Consider the following 27,104-nt stretch of genomic DNA (forward strand, 5'->3'; position numbering starts at 1 on the left):
TCCATAAGCATTTCACATTTACGAGCTTTTCCCGAAAATGTGCTACCGATTTCAATCAAATTAAGCGAGAAGGTTTAAACCACGCACCTTATTTGTGAATAAGATATGGATCCCGGCTATGATTGCAGGCCTGATTCAAGGACCAAAAGGGATCAAACTGACCAAATATCAACAACTAATCCTCAACACCAAAAACAGTTTAAAAGTAAACATTGTTGATGGATGGAAAGGTAGTATGATACTTGCAATTGTACTACGCCTTGGTTACTTATTCACCTAGTTGGAAGAAGCACATTTTATTTCAGCTTACCTAGATAATAACACTTTAAAAGCATATGTAATAATGTAATATGGCAATAACATACAACTTATAGGCGATATTGATATGTCAAAATATGAAAACCCGACATCTAAGCAACGCTTACGAGGTAATCGAGATATGGTAGGAAAATTGTCGTTAAGATTCGAACGTTTCATGGTTCAAATCGTGGTCTGACAACGACGCATGTTTACCCGTTCAAAACACTACTGTTGCTTATACATTTGTTTGTTTCATTATATTTTTCATTCGATCCCTACAATTGATGGATCAAATGATATTGTCCTAGATTACACAAACTACTTTGCTATTGATTATCTATTAATAGGACAATTTTTAATGATTCTGTGTAATTTTTATCACAATCTTTGTTTGTTGCCTACCTTGTGTATTTGTGTTGTTCATTAGGTGGTGCTATTCACAATGATGATAACAGCAAGCATACTTATTTGGAACTAATTGGAGGTGAGTATATATTATAGCATATTATCCTACGGGCTTATATACCGCTAACCTACTGTCGTTGATCCTATGTTATGGTTTACGTTCGTCGTCTAATCTCGTTCAATTATCGGTTGTGGATATTATTAATCCAGAATATATTTATTCAGAGATTGGACAATAATCCGAAGACATGTTTAATGATTTTTTCTGGATCCTGCAAAGAATGACTATTAGTTAATGCGGATGAAGGGGAAAGAGGTTTCAATAGTGCACCATACTTGTCTAGATTAAGATTCCCCTTACACTGCAGAAAACTCCAGATATGTATTGGCAACATTATTTTTATCATTATCTTATAATTTATTTTTCTTCGTTTTCATACCAAATACTCTAATCTGATTGGTGGATACATTCATTTCAATTTTCTATTGGTGACTACTTAATGTATCTGTTTTGTGCAATAGCTATTTTCTCTAGATTAAAATTTGTCCCTTTTTAAATATATTGGTTTCCTAACTTCTAGCGACGAACTGGAATACTATTTTGTGTTAACATTACGTAGCTATGTTATTCTGACGTTATGATGCCCTTAATTTAACAGTTGTCAAAGACTGAGCAAACATTTGATCCTAGCAAATGTACGGACAGATGGGCTTGTCCGATATGAAATAAACTACTTTGATATAGATTATCTTTTCATAGGATATATATATAAACCATCTTTTTTATCTTTTAATATCATAGTTCGTTATCTTCCATATGTATTTGTTTTGTTGATGGCGCTACTCGGAACGATTTCATTTTCACAGATGATAACAATGCATATATGGAGATGAAACCACCCGAAGGTACGTTTATTTTATAGCATGCTATGCTACGGACTCAGATACAGATAGGCTAGTGTCGTTGATCTTATGTTATGGTTTTAAGTTCGCCGTCTGTTCTCGTTCAGTTACCGGTTGTAGATATTATTAATTCAAAATGATTTTGCGTCATACTGCAGAGTTTAAACTCTTGTTAAATATTCATTGTTTTGTCACATATGATTATTGGCTTCTTGTCGGGATTATAACTATACAGAAAGTCTACACATGAGTTGACATTTCCTAACAATTTTATGGGATCAATGGTCCATGGCATGATACGACAAGCATGATTAATTTTAACATATATTGATTTCTTAAACTCATTAGCGACGAACTGGAATATTCTTTTTTTATTTACATAACGTATCTTTGTTATTCCGACGTGATGTTGCCTTCAATTTAAGAATTGTCAAAGACTGAGCAAATAAATGATCCTGGCCAATGACGGAACGAATGGGCTTGTCCGAGATAAAATAAGCTACTAGTATATGAATTATCTATTCATAGGACATTTGTTAAAGATTCTATTTTAGTTTTATCGTTATCATAGTTTGATATCTACCTTATGCATTTGGTTTGTTAATAATGTGGCGCTACTCAAAACGATACCATTCGAACAGATGATAACAATGATTTTATGAGCGTAACTCTCGGGCGCCGAAGGCGCCTGAGCGAAGCTCTTCAATGGTAACACATTCGTGCGTAAACAGATTTGCGTCCCCATGCTACACATTGCCTTTAACTGTTTTTGTCCGGAAGTAGACGTCCAGTGGGGAAGCAGGAAGAGTATCTTTGAAGTAAAGACAATTTTGTTTCCACCCATACCTGAACATCTTCATATAGTGAAAACAATCTTCATGTTTTATTACTTGTTTATTTAGATAAAAAAAACTCATATACATTATGAGTGAAAAAAGTCTATCACATAAAATGTAATACTAACCGGCATGAAACTTCGTTCAGAAATTGTCATACTATGACGTCACAAGCACGTCACAATACATCGGCCTTCATCGGTTATATCCGGAAGGATGCAAAATGACCGGAATATCCTGGAACTGATATCCGTTCCATTTATCTCTTTGTTGGTGCTTCAAGACTTTTCTTTATTTCAGTTTTTGCCAAAGGCACCAAAAGTACAATGCGGATAATTTCTGAAGATCTTTTTTGTCATATACCCGGTTATTATATTAATATTTCTACCGGGAGATATCTTCAAAAAGAGCCGGCATTAAACCAATATTTTAACGTGTACATTTATTTTTTCATCATCTAAAATTTCATCAGCTTTTGATTTCCATTTGTTGAGAATTTGAACGAAATATTTAACATTTTGAAAGTCTGGCTATATTCTTAAGAACAGTAATTGAGACTACGTATCGAAATAAAAACAGTATCAGTTACATCAAAGTATTACAAAATGTTTTTGGATTTTTTTGAACTAACATCTCTATGCATTTACTTAGACTAATTGTCAAATATACAATATGCACTTTTTTCTATAGCAATTACCAAACAGTTGTTCCCAGCTTATCTCAATCATTCATTTTGTGCCCTGACGGAAGCATGCAGACAATTCAATTCTTAATATGGGAAGAATCTGGAGTATCAGAAAAAAAACGCGTGGTCGGGCAGATCACCGGGATTTAATCCGGCCATCTTGGTGAAGACGAGCACACTATCCTCTACGCCACCCGACCCATCATATAGTTTACGCACAAGAACAAATGTCTAATTAAGTATGACTGAAAGAAAAAAACGTCATTGATGCCAAATTTATATTGTAAATACATTTTTACCAATCATCAATGATAAAAAAAATCTACATACGGGAGACAGGGGCAAGTTCGGCCACCCTTGATATTTTTGTTTTTGAGCTAATATTTACATCTTTAAGGATGTTTAGTTGGCTGGGCATTCAACGAAAAAACTCTTATGCAAAATTACCTAACAGGAGAAAAATACTTTAGAGAGGGTAGAAAGAAAATATGATCTCGCTTCTTGTTATGCGAGCTTTTTGAAACGGAATTGCCACTTGTTTACAGTCAAACGTGTAACACACAGACAGCTTCAAACGATGATACATAAACACCAAGCCAATCACTCACTACCATATTGCTGTACGATACGATTTTATTGAAATATCAATTTGGGCCTAAACAGGTTCGGCCAATAATACCATGGCAAGTTCGGCCCATGTAGTTAACACATAAAAAATCGTAAAATTTGGGTTAAAATCTGACGTTGCATGCTTTATGACGTCATAATTAAGCTGATTCAAATGGGTGCTGATTCAGCTGAATGCCTGTCCGAACTTACCCCTTGGCGGAACTCGTTCGGCCATCCGATCTTTCCACAGGAAAAAATGAATAACGTTCAAAAACCCGGTCTCCCCTATTGTTATGTCGATCTTAATCTCATTAGAGCTTGTGTTTTATTATTATTCCGCGACTTGCTGACTTTAAATAATGTTTATCTTATCTCATTCTGAAAGTTGTATGCTGAATCAGTAAATATCAAAGATCAACAAAAGCTACGCTCTTTTAAGGCTTTGCCGTTTCATATTATAAATATGGAACCACCCGGAGGTCAGTTTATATTATTATACTATGCTACGGACTTAGATACAGCTAAGTTTGTGGCATTGATCCTATGTATGGTTTTACGTTCGTTTGTGATTTCGTTCAGTCAACGATTGTAGATAATATTAATCCGCAATAGTCATACATATGTTTTTTTCAGGTCTAGATAATATTCTGAAGAAACTTTTTACGGATTATCCTGGATTTGGCAAACAATTACTATTAGTTAATGCCGTTAAGGGGTAACATGTTTAAACCGTGCACCATATTTGTATAGATTAATATTCCCCTTACACTGCAAAAAACTACAGATATGTATTGTGGGGGTTATAAAGGCATACTAGTTGGTTTGATTAACGATTCTGTTTATTTTTTTTAATTATTACATGTGTTTTTCGCCAATCTTACGTTTTTGTTTTGTTCATAAGGTGATGCTTCTCAAAATGATGAAACAGACAAATACCTTGATTTGGAACAAACTGGAGGTAAGTTTATATAAAAGCATGCTATCCTACGGGCTTAGATACAGCTAACTTGGTGTCGTTGATCCTATGTTATGGTTTTACGTTCGTCGTCTGATCTCGTCCAGATACCGGTTGAAGAAATTGTTATCCTACGGGCTTAGATACAGCTAACTTGTTGTCGTTGATCCTTTGTTATTGTTTTACGTTCGTCGTCTAATATCGTTCAGGTACCGGTTGAAGAAATTGTTACCCTACGGGCTTAGATACAGCTAACTTGATGTCGTTGATCCTATTTTATAGTTTTACGTTCGTCGTCTGATTCAATCCAGATACCGGTTGAAGAAATTGTTATCCTACGGGCTTAGATACAGCTAACTTGTTGTCGTTGATCCTTTGTTATGGTTTTACGTTCGTCGTCTAATATCGTCCAGATACCGGTTGAAGAAATTGTTATCCTACGGGCTTAGATACAGCTAACTTGTTGTCGTTGATCCTTTGTTATGGTTTTACGTTCGTCGTCTAATATCGTCCAGATACCGGTTGAAGAAATTGTTATCCTACGGGCTTAGATACAGCTAACTTGTTGTCGTTGATCCTTTGTTATGGTTTTACGTTCGTCGTCTAATATCGTCCAGATACCGGTTGAAGAAATTGTTATCCTACGGGCTTAGATACAGCTAACTTGTTGTCGTTGATCCTTTGTTATGGTTTTACGTTCGTCGTCTAATATCGTTCAGGTACCGGTTGATGAAATTGTTATACTACGGGCTTAGATACAGCTAACTTGGTGTCGTTGATCCTTTGTTATGGTTTTACGTTCGTCGTCTAATATCGTCCAGGTACCGGTTGAAGAAATTGTTACCCTACGGGCTTAGATACAGCTAACTTGGTGTCGTTGATCCTATTTTATAGTTTTACGTTCGTCGTCTGATCTCGTTCAGGTACCGGTTGACGAAATTTTTTCCTATGGGCTAAGATACAGCTAACTTGGTGTCGTTGATCCTATGTTATGGTTTTACGTTCGTCGTCTGATCTCGTTCAGGTACCGGTTGACGAAATTGTTATCCTATGGGCTAGGATTCAGCTAACTTTGTGTCGTTGATCCTATGTTAGGGTTTTACGTTGGTCGTCTGATCTTGTTCAGTTACCGGCTAATGTCAATGTTAATCCAGAATATATCTATCCAAAGTTAGGACAATAATCATAAGAAACATTTAATGGATTATCCTGGATCTGGCAAAGAATGACTTCATGGTGAAACCGATGAAGGAGATACAAGTTTAAACAGTGTACATATTTCTTTAGATTCAGATTCCCCTTACACTGCAAAAAACTACATATATGTATTGGCAACGTTATAAAGACGTAAGAGTTGATTTGATTAATGATTCAGTTTTATTTTTATCATTATATTTGTTTATTGCCAACCTTCTGTTTTTGTTTCGTTCATTAGGTGGCGCTTCTCGAAAAGATGATAAAAACAAATACATTAATTTAGAACAAACTGGAGGTAAGTTTACAGTATAACATGCTATTCTACGGGCTTAGATACAGCTAACTTGGTGTCGTTGATCCTATGTTATGGTTTTACGTTCGTCGTCTGATCTCGTTCAGGTACCGGTTGACGAAATTGTTATCCTATGGGCTAGGATTCAGCTAACTTTGTGTCGTTGATCCTATGTAAGGGTTTTACGTTGGTCGTCTGATCTTGTTCAGTTACCGGCTAATGTCAATGTTAATCCAGAATATATCTATCCAAAGTTAGGACAATATTCCGAAGAAATATTTAATGGATTATCCTGGATCTGGCAAAGAATGACTACATGGTGAAGCTGATGAAGGGGATAAAGGTTTAAACAGTGTACATATTTATCTAGAGTAAGATTTCACTTACACTGCAAAAAACTACATATATGTATTGGCAACGTTATAAAAACGTAATATTTGGTTTGATTAATGATTCATTTGTATTTTTATCATTCTATGTGTTTGTTGCCAACATTATGTATTTGTTTTGTTCACTAGGTGGCGCTTCTCGAAATGATGATACAAACAAATACATTAATTTAGAACAAAGTTTATATTATAGCATGTTATCTTACGGGTTTAGATACAGCCAACTTAATGTCGTTGATCCTATGTTATGGTTTTACGTTCGTCGTCTGATCTCGTTCAGGTACCGGTTGAAGAAAAATTGTTATCCTACTGACTTAGATACAGCTAACTTGGTGTCGTTGATCCTATGTTATGGTTTTACGTTCGTCGTCTGATCTCGTTTGGGTACCTGTTGAAGAAATTATTAATCCAGATGAATCTATCCAAAGTTTTGACAATAATTCGAAGAAACATTTAATGGATTATCCTGGATCTGGCAAAAAATGACTATTAGTTAATGCCGTTTAAACAGTGCATCATATTTCTTTAAATTAAGATTCCCCTTACACTGCAAAAACTGCAGATATGTATTGACAATATTATAAAGACATTATAAATTCTGAGAGTAAAAAATTAATGGACCAAGATAATTATTCGATCCAAATATAATACGGTCGCTCTTCCCAATTTAGTTACCTATTCAGAAGTTGTGTTCTATGTCCCTATCATGCTAGCATAAACTTTAAGCACTTCTTAGGTTATAAAGGTTGGTCATTATAAGAGCGCATGTGAACTTTGAAAAGTTTGCCAAATGATGGACTTTGGTAAGCTGATATGCGAGTGCCTCCCAGTATTGGGTAGCGAATTTGGTCAAACCTCTGAACAGAGTTATACAATATTGTGACATATTATTATTATATTAGGGATGCATTGGTTAACCTACGCTTTCCGCATGTTTAGTTGTGATACTGTATAAAGAGCGATAAAGTCATCACCATTTTCCATGTTTTTTCCCATGGAAACAGAAATAAAAACATTATATTCTGTAAAGACATTTCAGTGAGTGTTTTGTTCAACTGAATACTGCAAGTGTATGTTGTTATGTTATATTCGTAAGGCCAGGAGCATGTGTACGAGACGACTCATCCTGAACACCGTGACGGTGGCGCAATTGGTGGACGCAAAGGCAGGGCTAGGAAGGGTAAGCGAGTTTCTTGTATGTAATGGTAGCGGTGTTACTACTTCGGAGATATAAGATTGTCAACAAGGAAATATAAAGTTGGAAGGGTTAATACATTTCCTTCTTATTAATGATAACGACGTTGCTAATAAATTAATATTCCAAACGTTTAAGTGACAGTGACATTTCAATTAGCAAGACTTATGAACAAGACTTATGAATCTGCGCGCTGACTTCATGTTATTATAATGTTTGTGTGACGTCATGTGGTGATTATGACGTCAGGTTTTGATATAATTGATGTAGGTTCATGTTTATGATGTGTTCAATTTTGCAATGTTCAGATAAAAAACGAAGACATACTCTTCAACAATGACGTGAAGAAAGAGCCTCTTCTCAACGGAAGAAAGGGTGTCATTTCCAGGACAAATGATAGAATCAAATTTGTCTTTGTTAACTTCCCACAGACTGCTTCTAACTGAATCTAAAACGATAAGGAATGGCAAAGGAAATGTCGAAGCGAAAATATATTTACTCCAGTTAATGTGTATGCTATCTCTGCGCAGTAGAAATGCCAATATCTTGAGTTATCTCCTATCCATTGGTCAGCACAGTTTACGAGAGATATTTTGGCTTTACAGTCATCTCCCCTATATCATATAATACATTATCTTCCTGTTTGTAAATACATGCTTGCGATTTCTAAACACTTGTATGGGAGTTCTTCTTCACTAATTCCTGTATCAGATTTTTTAGAGTTCTCTTCCTTACTTTTACACTTGTAGCCCCTACTTATACGCTTGTAACATGGATGCACTGTATCCCATTGTGTACGCCTGCATCACAAGATATATTCGTTATTGTTATAGAGAAATTATATTGAGAGTGATGTCTATTTACTATCAGATGTTTTTAACTTAACGTAATGTTCTTTGAGATTGATGTCTATTTACTATCAGGTGATTTTAACTTAACGTAATGTTCTTTGAGATTGATGTTTATTACTATTTTCATTTGAACATAAAAATAATGTAAATTTAAACTTATAAGAGGTGCTCGAAATTTTAGAATTTGATTGTTATCTTTTAATCGTATCTGATGTAATCATTTGATCAATTGGTAAAACAAAACACTGATCATTTAACCACCCATAAAATGTTTGTTAACAAATTAATTTCGTAAACTCTCAGGTTGTTTTTTTTTGCGATTGGCAGCCATTTGGTGACGTTGAATAAATATCAGATATCCACCTCATGAATTCACCTGTATCATAATAGTCAGTGTCTATATACATGTTTTAAAGATATCTTATTAAAGCTATTCATCTTGTAAATTGTTCATACAACCATCCATCAGGTCAACCTGAACTTCTCGGTCATCAAATATGCATCATAATTCCTTTCTAAATTTCTAGAGTTTTATCCTATAGTCACTCATTGTCTCGCTGTCCTACACCAAAAACGGGTTGTTCAGTGTCTCAAGATAAGGGTAAGACTCTTTATCGCATCAGTTAAAGTTCCGAGGTCATTCAGCACATCAAAGTTACTCTTTGTCCAAAAGTCGTGCATAATATTCAGTTCATTCATCAATTAAAATTAATGCAATATTTGAAGATCTAAACTCTGCCATCATATTATATTAATACCTCTTATAGCAAGGTCATCAACACCCTAAGGTCATATATCACATCAACATAAATGAATTAGTGCTTCAATGACTGTAAAATTTCGTAGGGTATATGAAAAAGGAAGGAGATCTAACCATGCGATTTTATGATTGAAGTTTTATTTTGTATCGAAGTGTTTCCTTTTCCTTTGGAGCATTGATGACCACATAAATGTCATTTTTGTTTCCTTCAGCTATTTTCTCATGTTTACTTGTGAGAATTTTAAATTTGCTCGAATACGTGTAGGTGGTTTTGTTGCCATTACCTCAGTTATCCCTTTGATAACGAGACATTGTGTGGACTTAATGTAGGTCAGTTTATTCAAGGATCGGGAAGGCTTTCACTTTTTGAATTTGACCTAGTCATACATGGCGTATTTTGTCGATAAAGCAGAAAACGCTTTCCCTTCCGGAACACCAACTCCTATCCCCCTTGTACATTTTTCAAGAGTTCCCATGTATATTATATATATATTATATTTCAATCCTTGCTTCATCGATTTTGTTTGCTATTAAACGTTGCGTTTACACTTCGTTACTACCTTGACTTAATCCATCCAGAATCTTTCTGGTAAGGTATTAGCTAATATTTCACTTTGCATTTAATTTCATATATATTTGATGGAATTGTTTTGTTAAATTACATATTTAAGAGATTGTTGGTTTGTTTATATTTTTTCAGTTAACGTCAGAGCGATTGTTAAGGACTTATGGCGTAAAGGTGGCAGTACAAAAATCGGATCGGTACTCAAATCGGATCACTTTTTGCAAAAATACTTATAAATAAATAAATGTGTCAGCAAATCAGTTATAACAATGATGAAATCTTAGAATAGATAGCTATGCACCATTTTTTGTCTACAGATAATTAGTTTTTACGGTCAAGTAGCGCAAGAAAACGTATTTCAAACTCAAATGTCAAAGTTTTTATTAGGTATTTAAAACATGGCTTGTGCGGCGACTATGGTCTATGTTTTGGACTATAGGAATAAACTCACACTATAGAAATACTTTTTGTCATATACATTCAAAAAACTCATAAGATGTTAATATGCTGACAAAAAAATATTCATTTGAAGCGTACGATACTGCAAAATTCAAGTCTTGATCCGTTTTTGGTCCCGACATTCGCAAAAGACCGGAAACGCTGATTGATGACTTCAGAGCGTTCTTTAAAAATTTCAAGTGAGCCCCGGGTGCTTATTTCGTTTGTAAGAACACCCATCAATATTCTTTCGTTGATACAACCATCAATGAATATAATTCCTCCTCAGATTTTTCAATGATTTAAAAAAATTATGGTTTGGTGATCCGATTTGGGTACTGTCACCTTATGTGTTATTTACAGCCTCTTAAAAAAAAATTAAAAAAAAAAGAATTTATATTTGTTCTGACATTCAACAGTACAATACATCATTTCCTGTAACACTTCCGGTAAGGTTTACCGTTAAACAGTACAACACTATATTTCATGGAACACTCCCGGTAAGGTTGTGTCATTGAACAGTTCAGCATACGCTTTATGTAACATAATTGGTAAGGTCCAAACATTGAACATTGCAACACAACATTTCATGGAACACTCCCGGTAAGGTTCTGACATTGAACAGTACAACACTACATTTCATGTAACACTCCCGGTAATGTTCTGATATTGAACATTACAACACAACATTTTATGGAACACTCCCGGTAACTTTCTGACATTGAACAGTTTATCGCTACGATTAATGTAACATTACCGGTAAGGTTCTGACATTGAAAAGTATAAAGTATTTCATGTTACACTAATGGTAAGGTTCCCACACTAAACAGTACAATATAACATTCCATGGAACACTCCCGGTAAGGTTCTAACGTAGAACATTAAAACACAACATTCCATGGAACACTCCTGGTACGTTTATGATATCTAGCAGTACAACACAGAATTTCATGGAACACTCCCGGTAAGGTTACCACACTGAACAGTACAACACAACATTTCGTGAATCATTCCCGGTAAGGTTTTGACATTGAACATTACAACACAACTTTTCACGGAACACTCCCGGGAACATACCCAAACTGTGCAATACAGCACTACACGTCCTGTTACACCACTGATAAGGTTCCAACATTGCATAACAAAATAATATGTCATGGAACACTCCCGGTAAGGTTCCAACACTGAACAGTATAACATAACATATAACATTTCATGTTACACTTCAGGTGAAGTTCCCACACTGTACAGTATAACACTACATTTCATGTAACCCACTCGTTAAGGTTCTGACATTGAACGGTACAACACAGCATTTCATGTTACACTCAATGTAAGGTTTCCACACTGAAAAGCACAACACTACATCCATGTAACACTCCCGGTAATATTCTGACATTGACCATTATAACACAACATTTCATAGAACATTCCCGATAAGATTCTGACATTGAACAGTACAACACTACATTCCATGTTACACTCCATGTAAGGTTCTGAAATCTAACAGTACAACACAACACTTCATGGAACACTCCCGGTAAGGTATTCACACTGAAAAGCACAACACTACATCCATGTAACACTCCCGGTAATATTCTGACATTGACCATTATAACACAACATTTCATAGAACATTCCCGATAAGATTCTGACATTAAACAGTACAACACTACATTTTGTGTAACACTCCTGGCAAGATTTTGACATTGATTATTACAACACTTAATGCCATGTAACACTCCCGGTTAAGTTCCCACACTGAACAGTACAACACAACATTTCATGGAACGATTTCGTTAAGGTCATGACATTGAACATTACAACACAACATATTATAGAACACTCCCGGTAAGGTTCTGTCATTGAACGGTACAACACTACTATTCATGTAAAACTCCAGGTAAGGAGTTTTATGAAACATTCCAAGTAAGGTTCTGACATTGAACATAACAGCACTTTATTTCATGTAATACTCCCGCGTGTTGTTATTCTACCAAAAATAACACTGTTTCGTGACGGAAACTCATATTTCAAAAACATGGCATAACTACTACCGTTACAATTCTTGTTGACTTTTCGTTATGCTTATTATGATTATGCTTTGATCAGTTTTATATATATCGATCATATTTAATGAATTCCTATCTTTATGTTGATAGCATGCTTTTTTGACATCATGTGTATTTTGTTTTTCAAAAGATGTTCCTCAATTTATGTATTGTTAACATATACTTAACGAGAAAACAACGGTTAACATGTAACAATGCGAAACACCAGCAAATCGTTAGTCATAAAACACAGTTAACATGTAACAATGCGAAACACCAGAAAATCGTTAGTCATAAAACACAGTTAACATGTAACAATGCGACACACCAGAAAATCGTTAGTCATAAAACAACGGTTAACATGTAACAATGCGAAACACCAGAAAATCGTTAGTCATAAAACAAAGTTAACATGTAACAATGCGACACACCAGAAAATCGTTAGTCAAAAAACAACGGTTAACATGTAACAATGCGAAACACCAGAAAATCGTTGGTCATAAAACACAATTAACATGTAACAATGCGAAACACCAGAAAATCGTGAGTCATAAAACAACGGTTAACATGTAACAATGCGAAACACCAGAAAATCGTTATTCATAAAACAACGGTTAACATGTAATATATTATAGAACACTCCCGGTAAGGTTCTGTCATTGAACAGTACAACACTACAATTCATGTAAAACTCCAGGTAAGGAGTTTTATGAAACATTCCAAGTAAGGTTCTGACATTGAACTTAACAGCACTTTATTTCATGTAACACTCCCGCGTGTTGTTATTCTACCAAAAATAACACTGTTTCGTGACGGAAACTCATATTTCAAAAACATGGCATAACTACTACCGTTACAATTCTTGTTGACTTTTCTTTTTTGTGGTTATTTTTTATTTTGTAGTAAATATATACAAGACTGTTAAACACATTTAAAAATATATATTGTTTTTGTTTTGTCTTAAAATATCAGTTATGTTGCTGTTGTACATTACCATATAAATAATGCAAGTAGAATATCAATCATAACTTTGAAGCAAACATTTCCGTATGTTATTCAAACACATAATCGTATAGGACCGTGTTAAATTTTGTTATGCTTCTTATGATTATGCTTTGATCAGTTTTATATATATCGATCATATTTAATGAATTCCTATCTTTATGTTGATAGCATGCTTTTTTGACATCATGTGTATTTTGTTTTTCAAAAGATGTTCCTCAATTTATGTATTGTTAACATATACTTAACGAGAAAACAACGGTTAACATGTAACAATGCCAAACACCAGAAAATCGTAAGTCATAAAACAACGGTTAACATGTAACAATGCGAAACACCAGAAAATCGTTAGTCATAAAACAACGTTTAACATGTAACAATACGAAACACCAGAAACTCGTTAGTCATAAAACGACGGTTAACATGTAATTATGCGAAACACCCGAAAATCGTTAGTCATAAAACAACGGTTAACATGTAACAATACGAAACACCAGAAACTCGTTAGTCATAAAACGACGGTTAACATGTAACAATGCGAAACACCAGATAATCGTTAGTCATAAAACGACGGTTAACATGTAATTATGCGAAACACCCGAAAATCGTTAGTCATAAAACAACGGTTAACATGTAACAATGCGAAACACCAGATAATCGTTAGTCATAAAACGAGATTTGAGTGGCTAGCATGTTTGATGGAGACTATTATTTTTACAAAAGTCGGTATACTTGATATTCGCCAATCACACTTGCAGCACCAAACATATTTATCCACTTTTCCGGTCTTGAAAACCACCAAAAAATGGGCTAAAACAGTGTACTTGAACTCTCAAATCCTATCTTAAGTAGATAGAGAAAGGCGTTTGATATGTACCCAGTGTTAGTGTCGCAATGTGAAGATACGAGACGTTTTAGATGGATTTGGAACAATGCCCAGTCGTCGCTTTAGTGGACAAAATATAAGATACCAACTTAAAATGCACCGCATTCTTGTGTGAATGCCTTATGCATGTCATATTTTAACGCAACGTCATCGGAACAATCACATTAATAAGGGTCGAGCATATAACGATGGCTCTTACTTCAGTTTAATAAGTTTTCGATATCTGATAAGTTCGATAACAGGCGATAGTTACAAACATGTCTCCCATGTGTTGTAATACAGTGATTTCAGCCAAAGGTTGTAATACAGGCGATAGTTACAAACACGTTGTTATTCTACAAAAAAATACATCGAATCGTGATGAAAACTTTAACATATTTTAAAAACATGGCACAACTACTACCGTTACAATTCTTGTCGACCTTTCTTTTTTGCTTATTATATTTTCTAGTAAATATTTACAAATTTTTTAAACACATTTTAAGATTATATATATTTTTTTCTTTTTCAAATATCAGTTTTGTTGCTTTAGGAACAAATGCAAATTGAATTCCAATAATAACTTTGAAGGAAGTATTTCCGTATGTTATTCTATAATACATTATCGTATAGGACCGTGTTTAATTTTGTATATTGATGATGTTTATGTTTTTTTATCAAATTTATAAATATCTATCATATGTAATGAATTCCTGTCTTTATGTTGATAGCATGCTATTTTTGTCATCATGTGTATTTTGTTTCTCCAAAGATATTCATAAGTTGATGTATTGATTTTAATGACATTTTAAAGTGTAATTATATACTCTACAAAAAAGAATGATTAACATGTAACAATGTGAAACACCAGAAAATCGTTAATTATAAAACGACATTTGAATGGCTAGTGTGTTTGGTGGATACTTCGAATGTCAGTATTTTTTCACAAAAGTCGGTCATACTTAAATTAACCGATCACACTTGCAGCACCGTACAACATTCAAGAGCTCACACATACATTGGTTTGGGAGTTGAACAACATATCCGCTACCATCATCTGACGTCATGGGAGCTGTGTTGCAACACATTGGTTTTAGCCAATGGTTGCAATATAGGCTACACAGTGCGATAGTTACAAACATGTCTCCCACGTGTTGCTATTCTACAAAAAAAATAACCCGACGCGTGATGAAAACTCCAACACATTTTGAAAACATGGCATAACTACTACCGTTACAACTCTTGTTGACCTTTCTTTTTTGTTATTATATTGATTTGTAGTAAATATATAATATATATGTAAACACATGTAAGAATAATGTGTTGCTGGTGTACATTACTATAGAAACAATGCATGTAGAATTTCAATCATAACTTTATGGCAAACATTTCCGTATGTTATTCCATAATACATAATTGTAAAAGACTGTGCTTAATTTCTTTTATTACAAACTTACTAATAAATACGGGTTTTTTGTATATGCGATACGACACAATTGCTCTAACCCATATCAGCCCTCGCCGTATCACACCCCAAAACCTGTATCAGCCCCCGCCGTATCACACCCCAAAACCCGTATCAGCCCGCAAAACCCATATCACACCCCTTTTGGAAAAAAAATCGTTTTTCAATATTTCAAAAATAAAAATAAATCATAAGATAGTAGTTTTTATTAGTAAGTATGTAATAAACAAATAAAACACGCCTTTTTCCATACCACACCCAGTATCAACCCTCGACCAATATCAGCCCTCGGGCCTTCGGCCCTTGGGCTGATATTGCAGTCTCGGGTTGATACTGGGTGTGATATGGAAAAAGGCATGTATTATTCTCTATACATTGCCTATTATGTTGATGTTTTTTCCTCAATTTTATCAGTATCTATCATATATCATCAATGTCTGTCTTTATGTTGATAGCATGCTATTTTTGATTCCATATGTATTTTTTTCTCAAGATGTTAATTATCTTATGCATTTTATCTATTGTTTATATAAATCGTTATTTGCATTTTATAGTAATTCATGAATGGATTGTAAACACATACTCAACTAAAAAGAAAGGTTAACATGTAACAATGTGAAACACCAGAAAATCGTTATAATTATAAAACGACATTTGAGTGGCTTGTGTGTTTGGTTGAGACATTGGTTAGCAGTATTTGTTTTCACAATAATCAGTCAAGTGAAATTCGCCGACAATGCTGCAACTCCAAACATATTTTTTGTCACTTTTCGCGTTTTGCAAACCACAAGAGAATGGGCTAAGTCAATGTACTTGCAATATCGAACCCTTGCGAGATGGACACTCGACAGGTCCTATTTCACATCAGAACAACAAACAACAATTAATCCAAAAAGCAAATTAAAATTTAACTCATTTTTTTATTTATAAATAACGAATTTAGTTACAAGAACCAGTTTAATTGTTGATGTGTATCTGTGTCTACTCATCTTATTTTATTTCCAAGCTTTATAATTGACCAGCGATTTGATTATTTTAAAATAAAAGTGTATTATTATGAAGATTCTATGCTGTCTTTTTTTAATTTGACAAAAACTGGAGATCCGAATCCGCTGTAACGGTGAACTTGAACCAGGTTGGAAAAATAAACAAGGGTCACTTTTAAACTAAATGCCCTTGCACAGATAGTTACAGCATCTGTTGAAATAGGCTGATATTGAAAATGATACCAGGATTGTTTTCCTGAAAATTGTGGTTCCTGTAGAGCTGTGCTATCCAGTATACAAACACTGTCCACGGACTTTTCTTTTACAAATGTGCATGTGTAAAATCTGGTTCACTAAACTAACAAATGTTATACCCATACTTTTGTAGACCGACATCACTTTATAGAGAGCCGATATCTGTCTCTCACTAGACTGCTGAATTTCAATCAAATCCGTAGCTAGACATCGCTGACTTGAAGAACACCCTTGACTAATTTCCACTAAAACTCTCACCATTCCAAACTATGATGAGGTAGCAAACACTGTGTACATTATTAGACAAGACCTATGCGTCTGATAGATCCGACATTACTGATCAAGATGTCACCAGAGTAGACTGAAAATCGTCATTGACGCCCAAGCCGTCATCTAAATCTACCATACTGTATAACATGAAATGTTCGTTGTGTTAAACATTCGTGGTTTTGATGGCTGCTTTTGAATCAAGAAAAAAATAAAACGAATTTGAATGATGCACCTGCCTACTGTTTGTTAATAAAGGATATCCAAGAAAAATTGTACCACGAAATCATCTCAATGGCATCAAACCACAAAGAAAAGTATCCACGAACATTTCGTGTTATACAGTATAACCTCGGTTACCCCACATCTTTACCAAAAAACTAGGAAATCCTTTGGTAAAGAATTTTGGGAACGGTGATAAACCAAACGCCACGCATAGTATATATTGTTAATAGTGCTGATAAGTCCCTAAAAACAGCTGTCTGGCATCAAAATTCGTGCGGTGTCACTGCAATCCCGGAGGCTCTGGAACGACCTTGCGGCTATATATATTCTGCTTCGAGTTGGATATTTTGACCTCCTTTTCCTAATAGTCCTAGCTTTGGCCTGCTCATCCCTGCAGATAGAGGATTGAAAAAATACATCTGCTGTTAACAAGTGCATATTTGAGAGACGACTGAAATGGGAACCCCCTGCATAATTGAGGATTCGATTTGTATCCTCTACTTGAGGACACAACAGCGACTGAAATAAATCTGCTGCTCCCAATGCAATTTAGCATTATCGCGCAACAACTGGTTAGCGTTGTCAGTATAATTTAACCGGGCGGAATACTATGCAAGGTGTCTTAGGCATGGTATTTCAGTGAAATGGCACTATGAAGTTGGCTTCCGATCTGCGCTATCACAAGGAGGCAAATACACCAACATTCACTGCCCCAGTATACAAACACGCATACATAACACACATGGAAGCACGTCCTTAAATTACCATAGCTGTTAATGGTACGTTAAAGGAAAACCAAACCAAGCTTCGGCCTGCTAACATTTAAAAGAATCGCCAGGCTATTACATATCGAATCATTCTCGTATTCAGCTATTTTAACAATATTTTGTTTTCCTCATCAATAGCAGAGGTACGTTCCTCATTATAATGGAAATTTCCGAACGATTTCCGATTTGCGCTTCTTTCCTGACGGAACTGGTAACCATAGAAAAATGAACGCAAGACACACACATCTGATTAGGTATATAAAATTTGATAATCAGGGCATTGATTCTTTAAAATGGCTGTGTCATATTTTGGTAAAACAGTTTGATTAAAAATGTATCAGGAACCAAACGAAAGCTCACAAAAATATAGATATCATTTTTTTTTGGAACGTAAATATACTATAGCTACCGCACATCAAGAAATACGGTCAAATTGAACTGTGTTGCCTTCCATTATGAATGTATCAGAACAAAACACAAAAGAAAAAGAAACATTAAATATACCTTAGATAACACAGATATATCTCGATCTCCATAAGTTTTCGGAAATTGCGATTGGGATAGACCCAGTCACGGATAGAAATGAAGTTTTCCTTAATACATCTGACCACCTCCATAGCACGGACGATCTGCAATGCTTTACGAGAGACTCGAATGTCCGTCTGTCTGTCAAACAATTAATGAAGCTTTGGAGTATATATGTAAGTTTTCCGCATAAGTCAAAGAATTAGCAATATTCCAATTGAAATTTCCAGAAACTTATCTAGAGCCATACTTACTCTTATAATGTGGTCTGGAGACGTTGATTAGCAATTAAGATCCGCGGCACTTTCCGTGAACGCGAACATTTCTCGTTTATGGAGTTGTCAACGGTTTCTGATCAGGACCAGCCAATCCCTGACTGATTGCATCATACTCAGTAATGTGTCAAATAGTTTGATTGTAAAGCCAGTTTTTTTATATTTATATTTATTATTTGAGATTAGATCAACACAATTACAAACTTCTTCCATGTAAATTTGTTGGCCTATTTCTATCTATCATGGAAAAAATCGTTGAGCGTTAGTCTGTAGATAAAACATTTAGATGTAGGAGTTATCTCCCCTAGCTCGCGACATAAGTTTATACCTGTCGCACAAGTAATAATTTTCCACACAAAATAGGTATTTATGAACATTTTACTCCATCGTTTAGCGGTCAAAATAAATGATATGTTTAATCATGTTTTTGGTTTTTTTCAAATCAACTAGAAAATGGTTATTGAAAAAAAAAAAAAAAAATCCATAAAGAGAAATCAAATTTACAAATAATTCATTTTTCTTTTTATAATGTAAATTTGTCTATGACCAAGCAAAGTGTAATTCGAGCGTTCATTGGGATGCTTTTAATATTTCTCATGTTGGATAACACAATCTTATACTTAAAAAATGTTGAAGAACTTGTCCAGTGTAAAACACAAATGTCTTTAAAGCGAAAGTCCATTAGGCTACACAATTTAGTTAAACAGTTACTCTAGACTCTACTATAAACCATATCATCCACCTTGATAGTATATTGGAATGATATTGGGTCAATTATGAAATACTTGCATTGACCTGTAGTTATTGAAGATTTATTTTGACATTGGTCATACAACATATTATCCTTAAGATGACACATTTACGGAATACCGATTTTTTCGAAATTTCTACAATCGTCAGTCAACATTATATGCCAAGTAATATCCAAAGCGTGTTGGTGTACAAAAATATGTCTATCACTTCCGTAAAGATGCGAAACAACTAAAAATGTACATAACATACTAAACTTTTATGTGTGTGAGACTGCATAACTTTTTTATTTTGCAACATCTAGCTTTATAGTTGGGCTCATCAGGAGCAGCAGACCTTATTAATGACAATTTGATCAGTTGCGATAATAAATTGGTGCGACATATTGTTAAATGATCAAACATGACTATAGGTCATAAGGTTGTTGGATTTTCTTTGGAAATAGACGTTGCTACAATTTTACATTTATATGACAAATTAACCGGTTCTCAAATTTTCTGAAATTTTCACTATCGTATCTCAACATAATGCACCAGATAATGTTAAAAGATGTTTGGTGTACAAGGACCGGACATTGGTGTGTTACTTCCGTAAAACAATTGATGTAGCAAAAAAGTGTATGAAAATACCAACATTATTAGAGTTTAAGATTTTATATCTTTTTTATTATGCAATGTTTTATTACATATTTGAGTTCATAATTTGCAGCAGATCCTACTTTAAATAATATAATATTATTTGATAGCGTAAAACATTGTTTTGATAGTTTTTTGGACAAAAAAGGGAACCCTGTCGTACACCTTTGGAAGGCGGCACTAAATAGTTCATAGCACAGGCCCTGGGGACCTTTCTAATTTTTAAAAAACATATCTCATTGGTCGTGTCTGAGGCAGCTACAAATATAACCTAGTAATGGTTAAATTGCTTTGTGGGCAAAATTCTTTTGTTCCTGTAACAGGTCCTTTCGTTAACAGTATGACGGAAAGAACCCGACAGTTTCGGAGTGAAAACTATTTTTTATGTCTGAAGACTATACAACGGAAATGTAACCAAGTTCTAATTATAACGGGAACAGTTATTTAAGTCCTACAAACTGTCCCTGTATTCGCAAATAATGCATTGAAAATAGTTTGCATTGTCATCATATCAAACATAGCAAGGTAGAATAAAAACAGAAAAATAGCAGAAGCGTTGGCATCACCTTGGCGTACACCAAGTAAGGGCAAAATCATAAAAAAGAGCAGGAACTTTGGCATCACCTTTTCCCCCACTTCGTTTGGGACTGAATTAATCAAGCATCCGAAAATACTGTAATAATATAATGTGAATGTTAGAAAAGGAATATCCTGCTGTTACGGGTATTCAAGAGAAATCTCAATCTTTAATTCGAAGTAAGATTCTAAAATGACTTATCCTCGGCATAGTGGAAGCCCTGGGTGAGCCAAATAGGACTATCACCTCTAGGGTTGAAATATTTGTATCATGCTCTCTGGATAGGATAACTCTGTGAATAATAATTAATGGACGATGTGAAAACTAGCTGCGATTTACCTGAAACTTTAAAGGTATAGCGAGGCAATTGCGTCACAATTTATGATACCCATATGAAAACGTTATGTTGAACACCAAGTTTCTTCTACATCTAAGTAATAGGCGAACCTGTTGGAGAGACCGTTTCTATTAAAAGACCACATTTTAAGAGACCACCATTGTGTGTCAGAGACAAGATTTTAACTCTCCGTTGCAGCAGTTAAGAGACCGTCTCTGTGTGTGTTGGACACACTTTTTAAATTCACCTTGTTATCATTAATATACCCCCTCTGTGTGTCAGGTTAAATTGTGAAACTCAACATCGCAGCTATTTTAATAAACAGTAAAACGAACCTATATCAAAAGACCGACTGCAATAAGAAACCAATGGATAATCTCTAAAAACAGGTAAGATTGTATTGTTTTGGCATATTAAACTGTTCAAATAATTTATATCAGGTATACGTTTAATGAGGAGTGCCAATTTGGGCCTTCTGGAGGCTATCACCGAGAAGTTTTATTTTTTGTATATACATTCCTTGGGGTTATATCATCATGATATTAAGGTCAGCTTGAAGACCATCCCCATATATGAGGGGGTAAAGTGGGGGACCAAAATCACAAATGGTCTCTTTTTGATAAAACTCAACATCGCAGCTATTTTAATAAAAAGTAAAACGAACCTATATCAATGGGCTGAGGGTGGGGCCCAAAAGGGTCTTATTGGCTTAAATTTCAACAATCATCTTCTTCAGACCCAGTTATCCTGAAAACAAATACTCATCATAAATGGAAAGGTCTTGATGTGCTTGATCAAATTTGTAACTTTCATTACCCCTGGACCTCATGTTCGCCTCTGGGGAGGGGTTGAAGTTTAATATTGTTTATATAGGAAAATAAAACTTTTGGGTATATTTTGTTCATTTTCAATTGGAAATATTTGAAACATGATTTAAATTATAACCTTGAGATGACAGTTTGACACTATGAAAAAGTTGAGTCTGGCCCATCCCAAAGGGCTCAGAGGGCGGGGCCCAAAATGGTCAAATTTGCTTAAATTTTAACAATCTTCTTCATACCCAGTCATGCTGCAAACAATTACTCTTCATGATTTAAAGGGTCTTGAGGTGCTTGATCAAATTCATTACCCCTGGGCTTCATGTTCGCCCCTGGGGAGTGGGTGAAGTTTACTATTGTTTACGTAGGAAAATAATACTTTTGTGTATATTTTGTTCATTTTTTATTGGAAATAATTCAAACTTTATTGGAAGTATAATCCTGAGATGACAGTTTGATACGAAGATTTTTTTAATCTGGCCCACCCCCAGGGGCTGTAGGGTGAGGCCAAAATACGTCAAATTGGCTTGAGTTTTACCAATCTTCTCCACACTCAGATACATTAGTAGCAAATACTTTTCATTATTGGAAGGTCTTCGGGTGCTTTGTCATAATTGTAAATTCCGTTACACTTCGCTTCATGTTTATAGATTATATAGGAAAATGATACTTAAATGGAAGTAAACTTGATTGGAATTATAACCCTAACACGACAGTTTGTTACTATAAAACGCAGGAGCTTAGGGGGAGGCCTCAAAGTGGTCAAATTGGCTTAAATGTCAACAATCTTCTTCAGACCCAGATATGCTGGAAACAAATATTTTTTATATATAGATGAAAGGATTTAACGCTGGTTTATGAAAACTTATAATTTCATTACTCCTGTACTTCATGCTACCCCCTGGGGATGAAGTGAAATTTACTATAGTTTCTGTAGGTAAATTATACATTTGGTGATTTGATTCATTTTCAGTTTGAAATTCAAAACTGGTTGGAATTACATTGTATATATGCATGAGAAGATGGTAGATGCTATAAACAGTTGACCGTAACCAACCGTCAGGGACTGAAGGGTTGGGCCAAGAATGAGGAGTCGGTGGTGCTAAAAGTTTCTTTGACCCAGACATCCTAGAATCAAATACTCTCCAATGCAGTCTTAAATCTACATGCTGAACATAGGATTGAACGCAGTTCTGGTGTTTTTTAGTATGATCTAATATTTGTGTTAGTCCTATTGTAAAAACAAAATATCAGAAGTAAGGTGACCGTTAAAGCCCAGTGGGCCTCTTGTCTCTGGGTTATCTGAACCTGAATCTCTGGATGATTCCATTTTGGTCTACAGTGGTGAAAGGGTTAAATGACCATATCTGTCAATGATATTTTTTTCATAGATCCAGCAAGGTATACATTTCTTTTCAGAAATGATTGATCAAAACCATATTTTGCCAGAAAAAAATCTGTTTTTAGTAGTGGTACACAGATCCTAAACCCATTTATCCCTGAAGACACATTTGAGCTCTTCCAATTCAAAGGTTGGAAGAGTTCATTATGAAATTTCAGGGGTGAATGAGTTAACAGAGGGGATTTGTGTAATATGTCCTGTAGTCAGAATACAATAATGCGTGTCCATAGTTTCCGTACCTGCCTCAAAGTCACCTGCGCTACAGGTTAATAAACCTACAGATGACCTCCATGTGACCTGCGCAAGTTCTAGTATATTTTTTATCTCCTGCATTTGTATTTTACGGAAGCTGGTACCATCCACCTAGAAAAGTCGTTTTTACGACATCACGTTTTTACGACATCACATTCTTATTTTCTCTGTGGCTCGCACTGGCTTCTGTTGTACTGCTTATCCCAACCATGAAAATGTTTTTAAAAAAATCATGTGTCGAAAGTTTTAAATATAAAAACTTATCTTGTAACATTATCCGGTTTACATTCTACTGTATTGCAATGCAAATTTAATTGACTTTCATATTCACTTTTAGATGACATATAGAGTATGAATTACTGTTTCCACAATTTGAATGTAAAAACAACCACCATGCTTGCCAACTCTCAGAATTTTGGGAGGAGACTCCCGATTTTGGACCCTAAAATTGAACATTTTCAACCAGTGATTTTGCTAAACTTTTCTTATATTCTAACACCTTATAATTTCATCTGAAAATAACAGCTCAAAAGATGCCATTTAAGTGTTGTTTCTTCCCCTAGGATGTAGATTCAGGGTTGTCGGGTGGTGAAGTGAATAGCGCACTTGCCTTCCACCAGGTGACCAAGGTTTGATTCCCTGGTCGGACGTAAAAAGGTATGGGGTCAGCTACCCGANGAGTGATTAATATAAGTTGAAATAAATTGTTTCATAATTGTTGTAATAAATAAAGTTTATTTATTATCATTGTATTCTGAGTACGCGTAATCTCCCCCATGGACATTTCAAAATGTTGGCAAGTTTGCACCACAATTGGAAAGCAGAGATGTAGGGGATTGACTGGATTGACCAAAATAGCTATACATATCCTTTACATATCCTTGTCAACTCTCTCTAGTTTGGAGGGAGCCTCCATGCAAATTTTGGACCCTAAAAGTGAGCACTTTCAACTAGAGTATTGAATTAATAATTCCTACTTTCTAAGATCTGATGATTTCGTCTGAAAGAATAGCAATGAAAAAGGTGCCATTTAAAAGTGTATATTTCCCCAAGAGTGTACATACACACATTTTATTTATAATGTTAATTCTGAACAATCCCAATCTCCCCCCTTGGGAAAAAAAGGTTGCAATTAAGTATGGCAATATGCTTAATATAATTTGCTAACAGTTTTTCATATTTTTCCTATCAAAAGGAATAAAACAGTATTATGATTTTAATGTAGATTTGGCTGAGACAAAGTTATCTTCATCAAAAGTATTCTCTCTTTTCACTTAAAGAATGAATTAAAAAAAAAAAAATCTTTACATTATTCCTTTCTTGATTTTTAAAATAAATATAGAGACTTGCAGTGCAGGCGGGTCAAATATTTATGCTTAATTTTTCTTAAAAACAATTGTATGTGTGTTTCTTGATTTGTTTTCTTTGTTAATTATGCTTATGAAATAATGTATATATAACCTTAACTTTTGAACAAATTTAAAGTGATATTACAGGAATTAAGATTTAATGTGAGCCTTAACAGAGACGTATACTGTAATATATTATATGTCTCTGGTGTCAGGGAACTCGGTATGCAAATCACAACATTGTAATGTTTGTAAAGCCTGTTATGTCTGCTTGATTTACAGAAAATTAATTCATAGAAATGATACAAACTGAAATAATTTTAGTGGCAGATATACTAGCTGATTTGGAGGTTATGATTTTTTCCGTACTGGATATCCTCTCTCCACAAGTAATATCACAGACTTAGGTAGCTTCTTATTCCTTGTTTATATATATATAGTACTGTTTGTATCTTTAGAAAAAATAGAATATGTTCAATATTATGCTCTAAATTGTTTGTACATAAAGAGGAGAAAAAGATCCAACAAAAAAATAGATGAAAACTAAAGACAAAACATTTGGAAGTGAAATTTAATTGGAATAAATTGATTCAATTAGTAGGTATTACCTTATTTGGCATGTAAATATTTTGTCCAGTAAAATGATAAAATTGAAATTTAATCACAAATAAATCAAGAAAATGTATGTTCAATAAAAAGACTACTTGATCATTAAGCCATCAAAATAAGAATACAAGCTGAAATTCATTCAAAAACATCCATTTATTCCGTTATAAAATCCATATCATATTTCACATATTTTGTTTACTCTGGGAGCGTATACTTCCGGCTGTGACGTCACACGTATTCCGGCATAGTATATACGAAAACGAGGGTGTACCGAAAGCGGGGATACTGCTATCTGGGTAAGTCATATAACTTTTCAGAAGATTTACCGTCAAATTAACATCCGCAGCAACATTGTTCGAAATTTTACAACATTGTATGCCTGAAATAAGTGCACTGTGGCTGTAGGCGCCGCGAAACCAGGCGTAATGTGTTTCGCTTCAGCAGCTGCATCTGAAATAATTACTGAGATGGGTTCCCCCTCGTTCCGTTTTCCCGATATGGGCATTGGGATAAAAGCAACGATTTTGCATTTTAATGTGTGTTTTACCTATATTTAATGCACACGTATTGCTTAAGTGGTCAAAAGACTTTCAAACGGTCTTCGCTCTCGGCAGATCCCGTAATTACTCTTTGACATATCAACAAGTTTACAATACACACTCTGTATGTGTGTTATTTTGAAAGAGGCCCCCAATGGGGTTTTTGTTTATGATACAAAATGTACACGTGTTTTAGTATATACATGTGTGTGTTACGTCCCAGTTGGGTGATAAATATAAACATTCCAGTATGACACCATTGTGTTCTAGCCATCACACTTACTCTTGTAGTCCTGTGTTTTGTCTTACTGACACAAATTCTTATATCTAACAAACCTAAATCATATTTGTAAAACCACATGTTTGAAGAGACAGTTTGTAAGTGCCAATCTCATGTACAATTATTAATAGTGTGTTTACTACATGCTATAAACTACAATGTCAATATTAGAGCAACAGCTATATTTATAGAATATTAAACAATATTGACAAACCTCTTAACAACTTCCTTCCTAAATAAATCTTTTTATAGAATCATGAGTAAGTTTTTGTTTTTAAATGTCCTGAACAACATTTTAAAATTTTGATGAGTCCCACTACTAGGTGATAGCGGGTTCTTAGAAAGTGTGGGATTAAAACAAGAAAAACCATGAGTCTTTTACTGAGATACTGTAATTATATAAGGTGTCCCGCAAACCACTACAGTATATATATAGTGTTTATTTTTATAAAATAACATGACAGAACACTGACTTACGTCAGTGAGATGAAAC

At 34.6% G+C, this 27,104-nt stretch overlaps 2 protein-coding genes across 11 annotated transcripts in view; both read left to right on the forward strand.

Moving 5' to 3' along the window:
- Window positions 1–12,812, forward strand: part of LOC110452382 — a 53,524-nt gene extending 40,712 nt beyond the window's left edge. For 2 of the 3 annotated variants that reach the window (XM_021500864.1, XM_021500866.1), the window contains 6 exons: window positions 728–784; window positions 1,573–1,611; window positions 4,640–4,696; window positions 6,129–6,185; window positions 7,668–7,751; window positions 8,075–12,812. In XM_021500864.1, coding sequence (XP_021356539.1) covers window positions 728–784; window positions 1,573–1,611; window positions 4,640–4,696; window positions 6,129–6,185; window positions 7,668–7,751; window positions 8,075–8,106 — 326 coding nt within the window. In that variant the 3' untranslated portion in view covers window positions 8,107–12,812. The remainder of the gene's footprint in view (window positions 1–727; window positions 785–1,572; window positions 1,612–4,639; window positions 4,697–6,128; window positions 6,186–7,667; window positions 7,752–8,074) is intronic. The other variant, XM_021500865.1, reaches the window with a different exon arrangement.
- A 13,209-nt stretch (window positions 12,813–26,021) lies between these two features.
- LOC110452383 (talin-1-like) overlaps window positions 26,022–27,104 on the forward strand; it is a 179,057-nt gene continuing 177,974 nt past the window's right edge. For 6 of the 8 annotated variants that reach the window (XM_021500867.1, XM_021500876.1, XM_021500877.1 and 3 more), the window contains exon 1: window positions 26,022–26,088. The gene's annotated coding sequence lies outside the window, so the exon portion shown is untranslated. The remainder of the gene's footprint in view (window positions 26,089–27,104) is intronic. The other 2 variants (XM_021500868.1, XM_021500873.1) reach the window with 1 other exon arrangement.

This window comes from Mizuhopecten yessoensis, unplaced genomic scaffold, assembly GCF_002113885.1.
Source record: "Mizuhopecten yessoensis strain PY_sf001 unplaced genomic scaffold, ASM211388v2 scaffold6647, whole genome shotgun sequence".
NCBI lineage: Eukaryota > Metazoa > Mollusca > Bivalvia > Pectinida > Pectinidae > Mizuhopecten > Mizuhopecten yessoensis.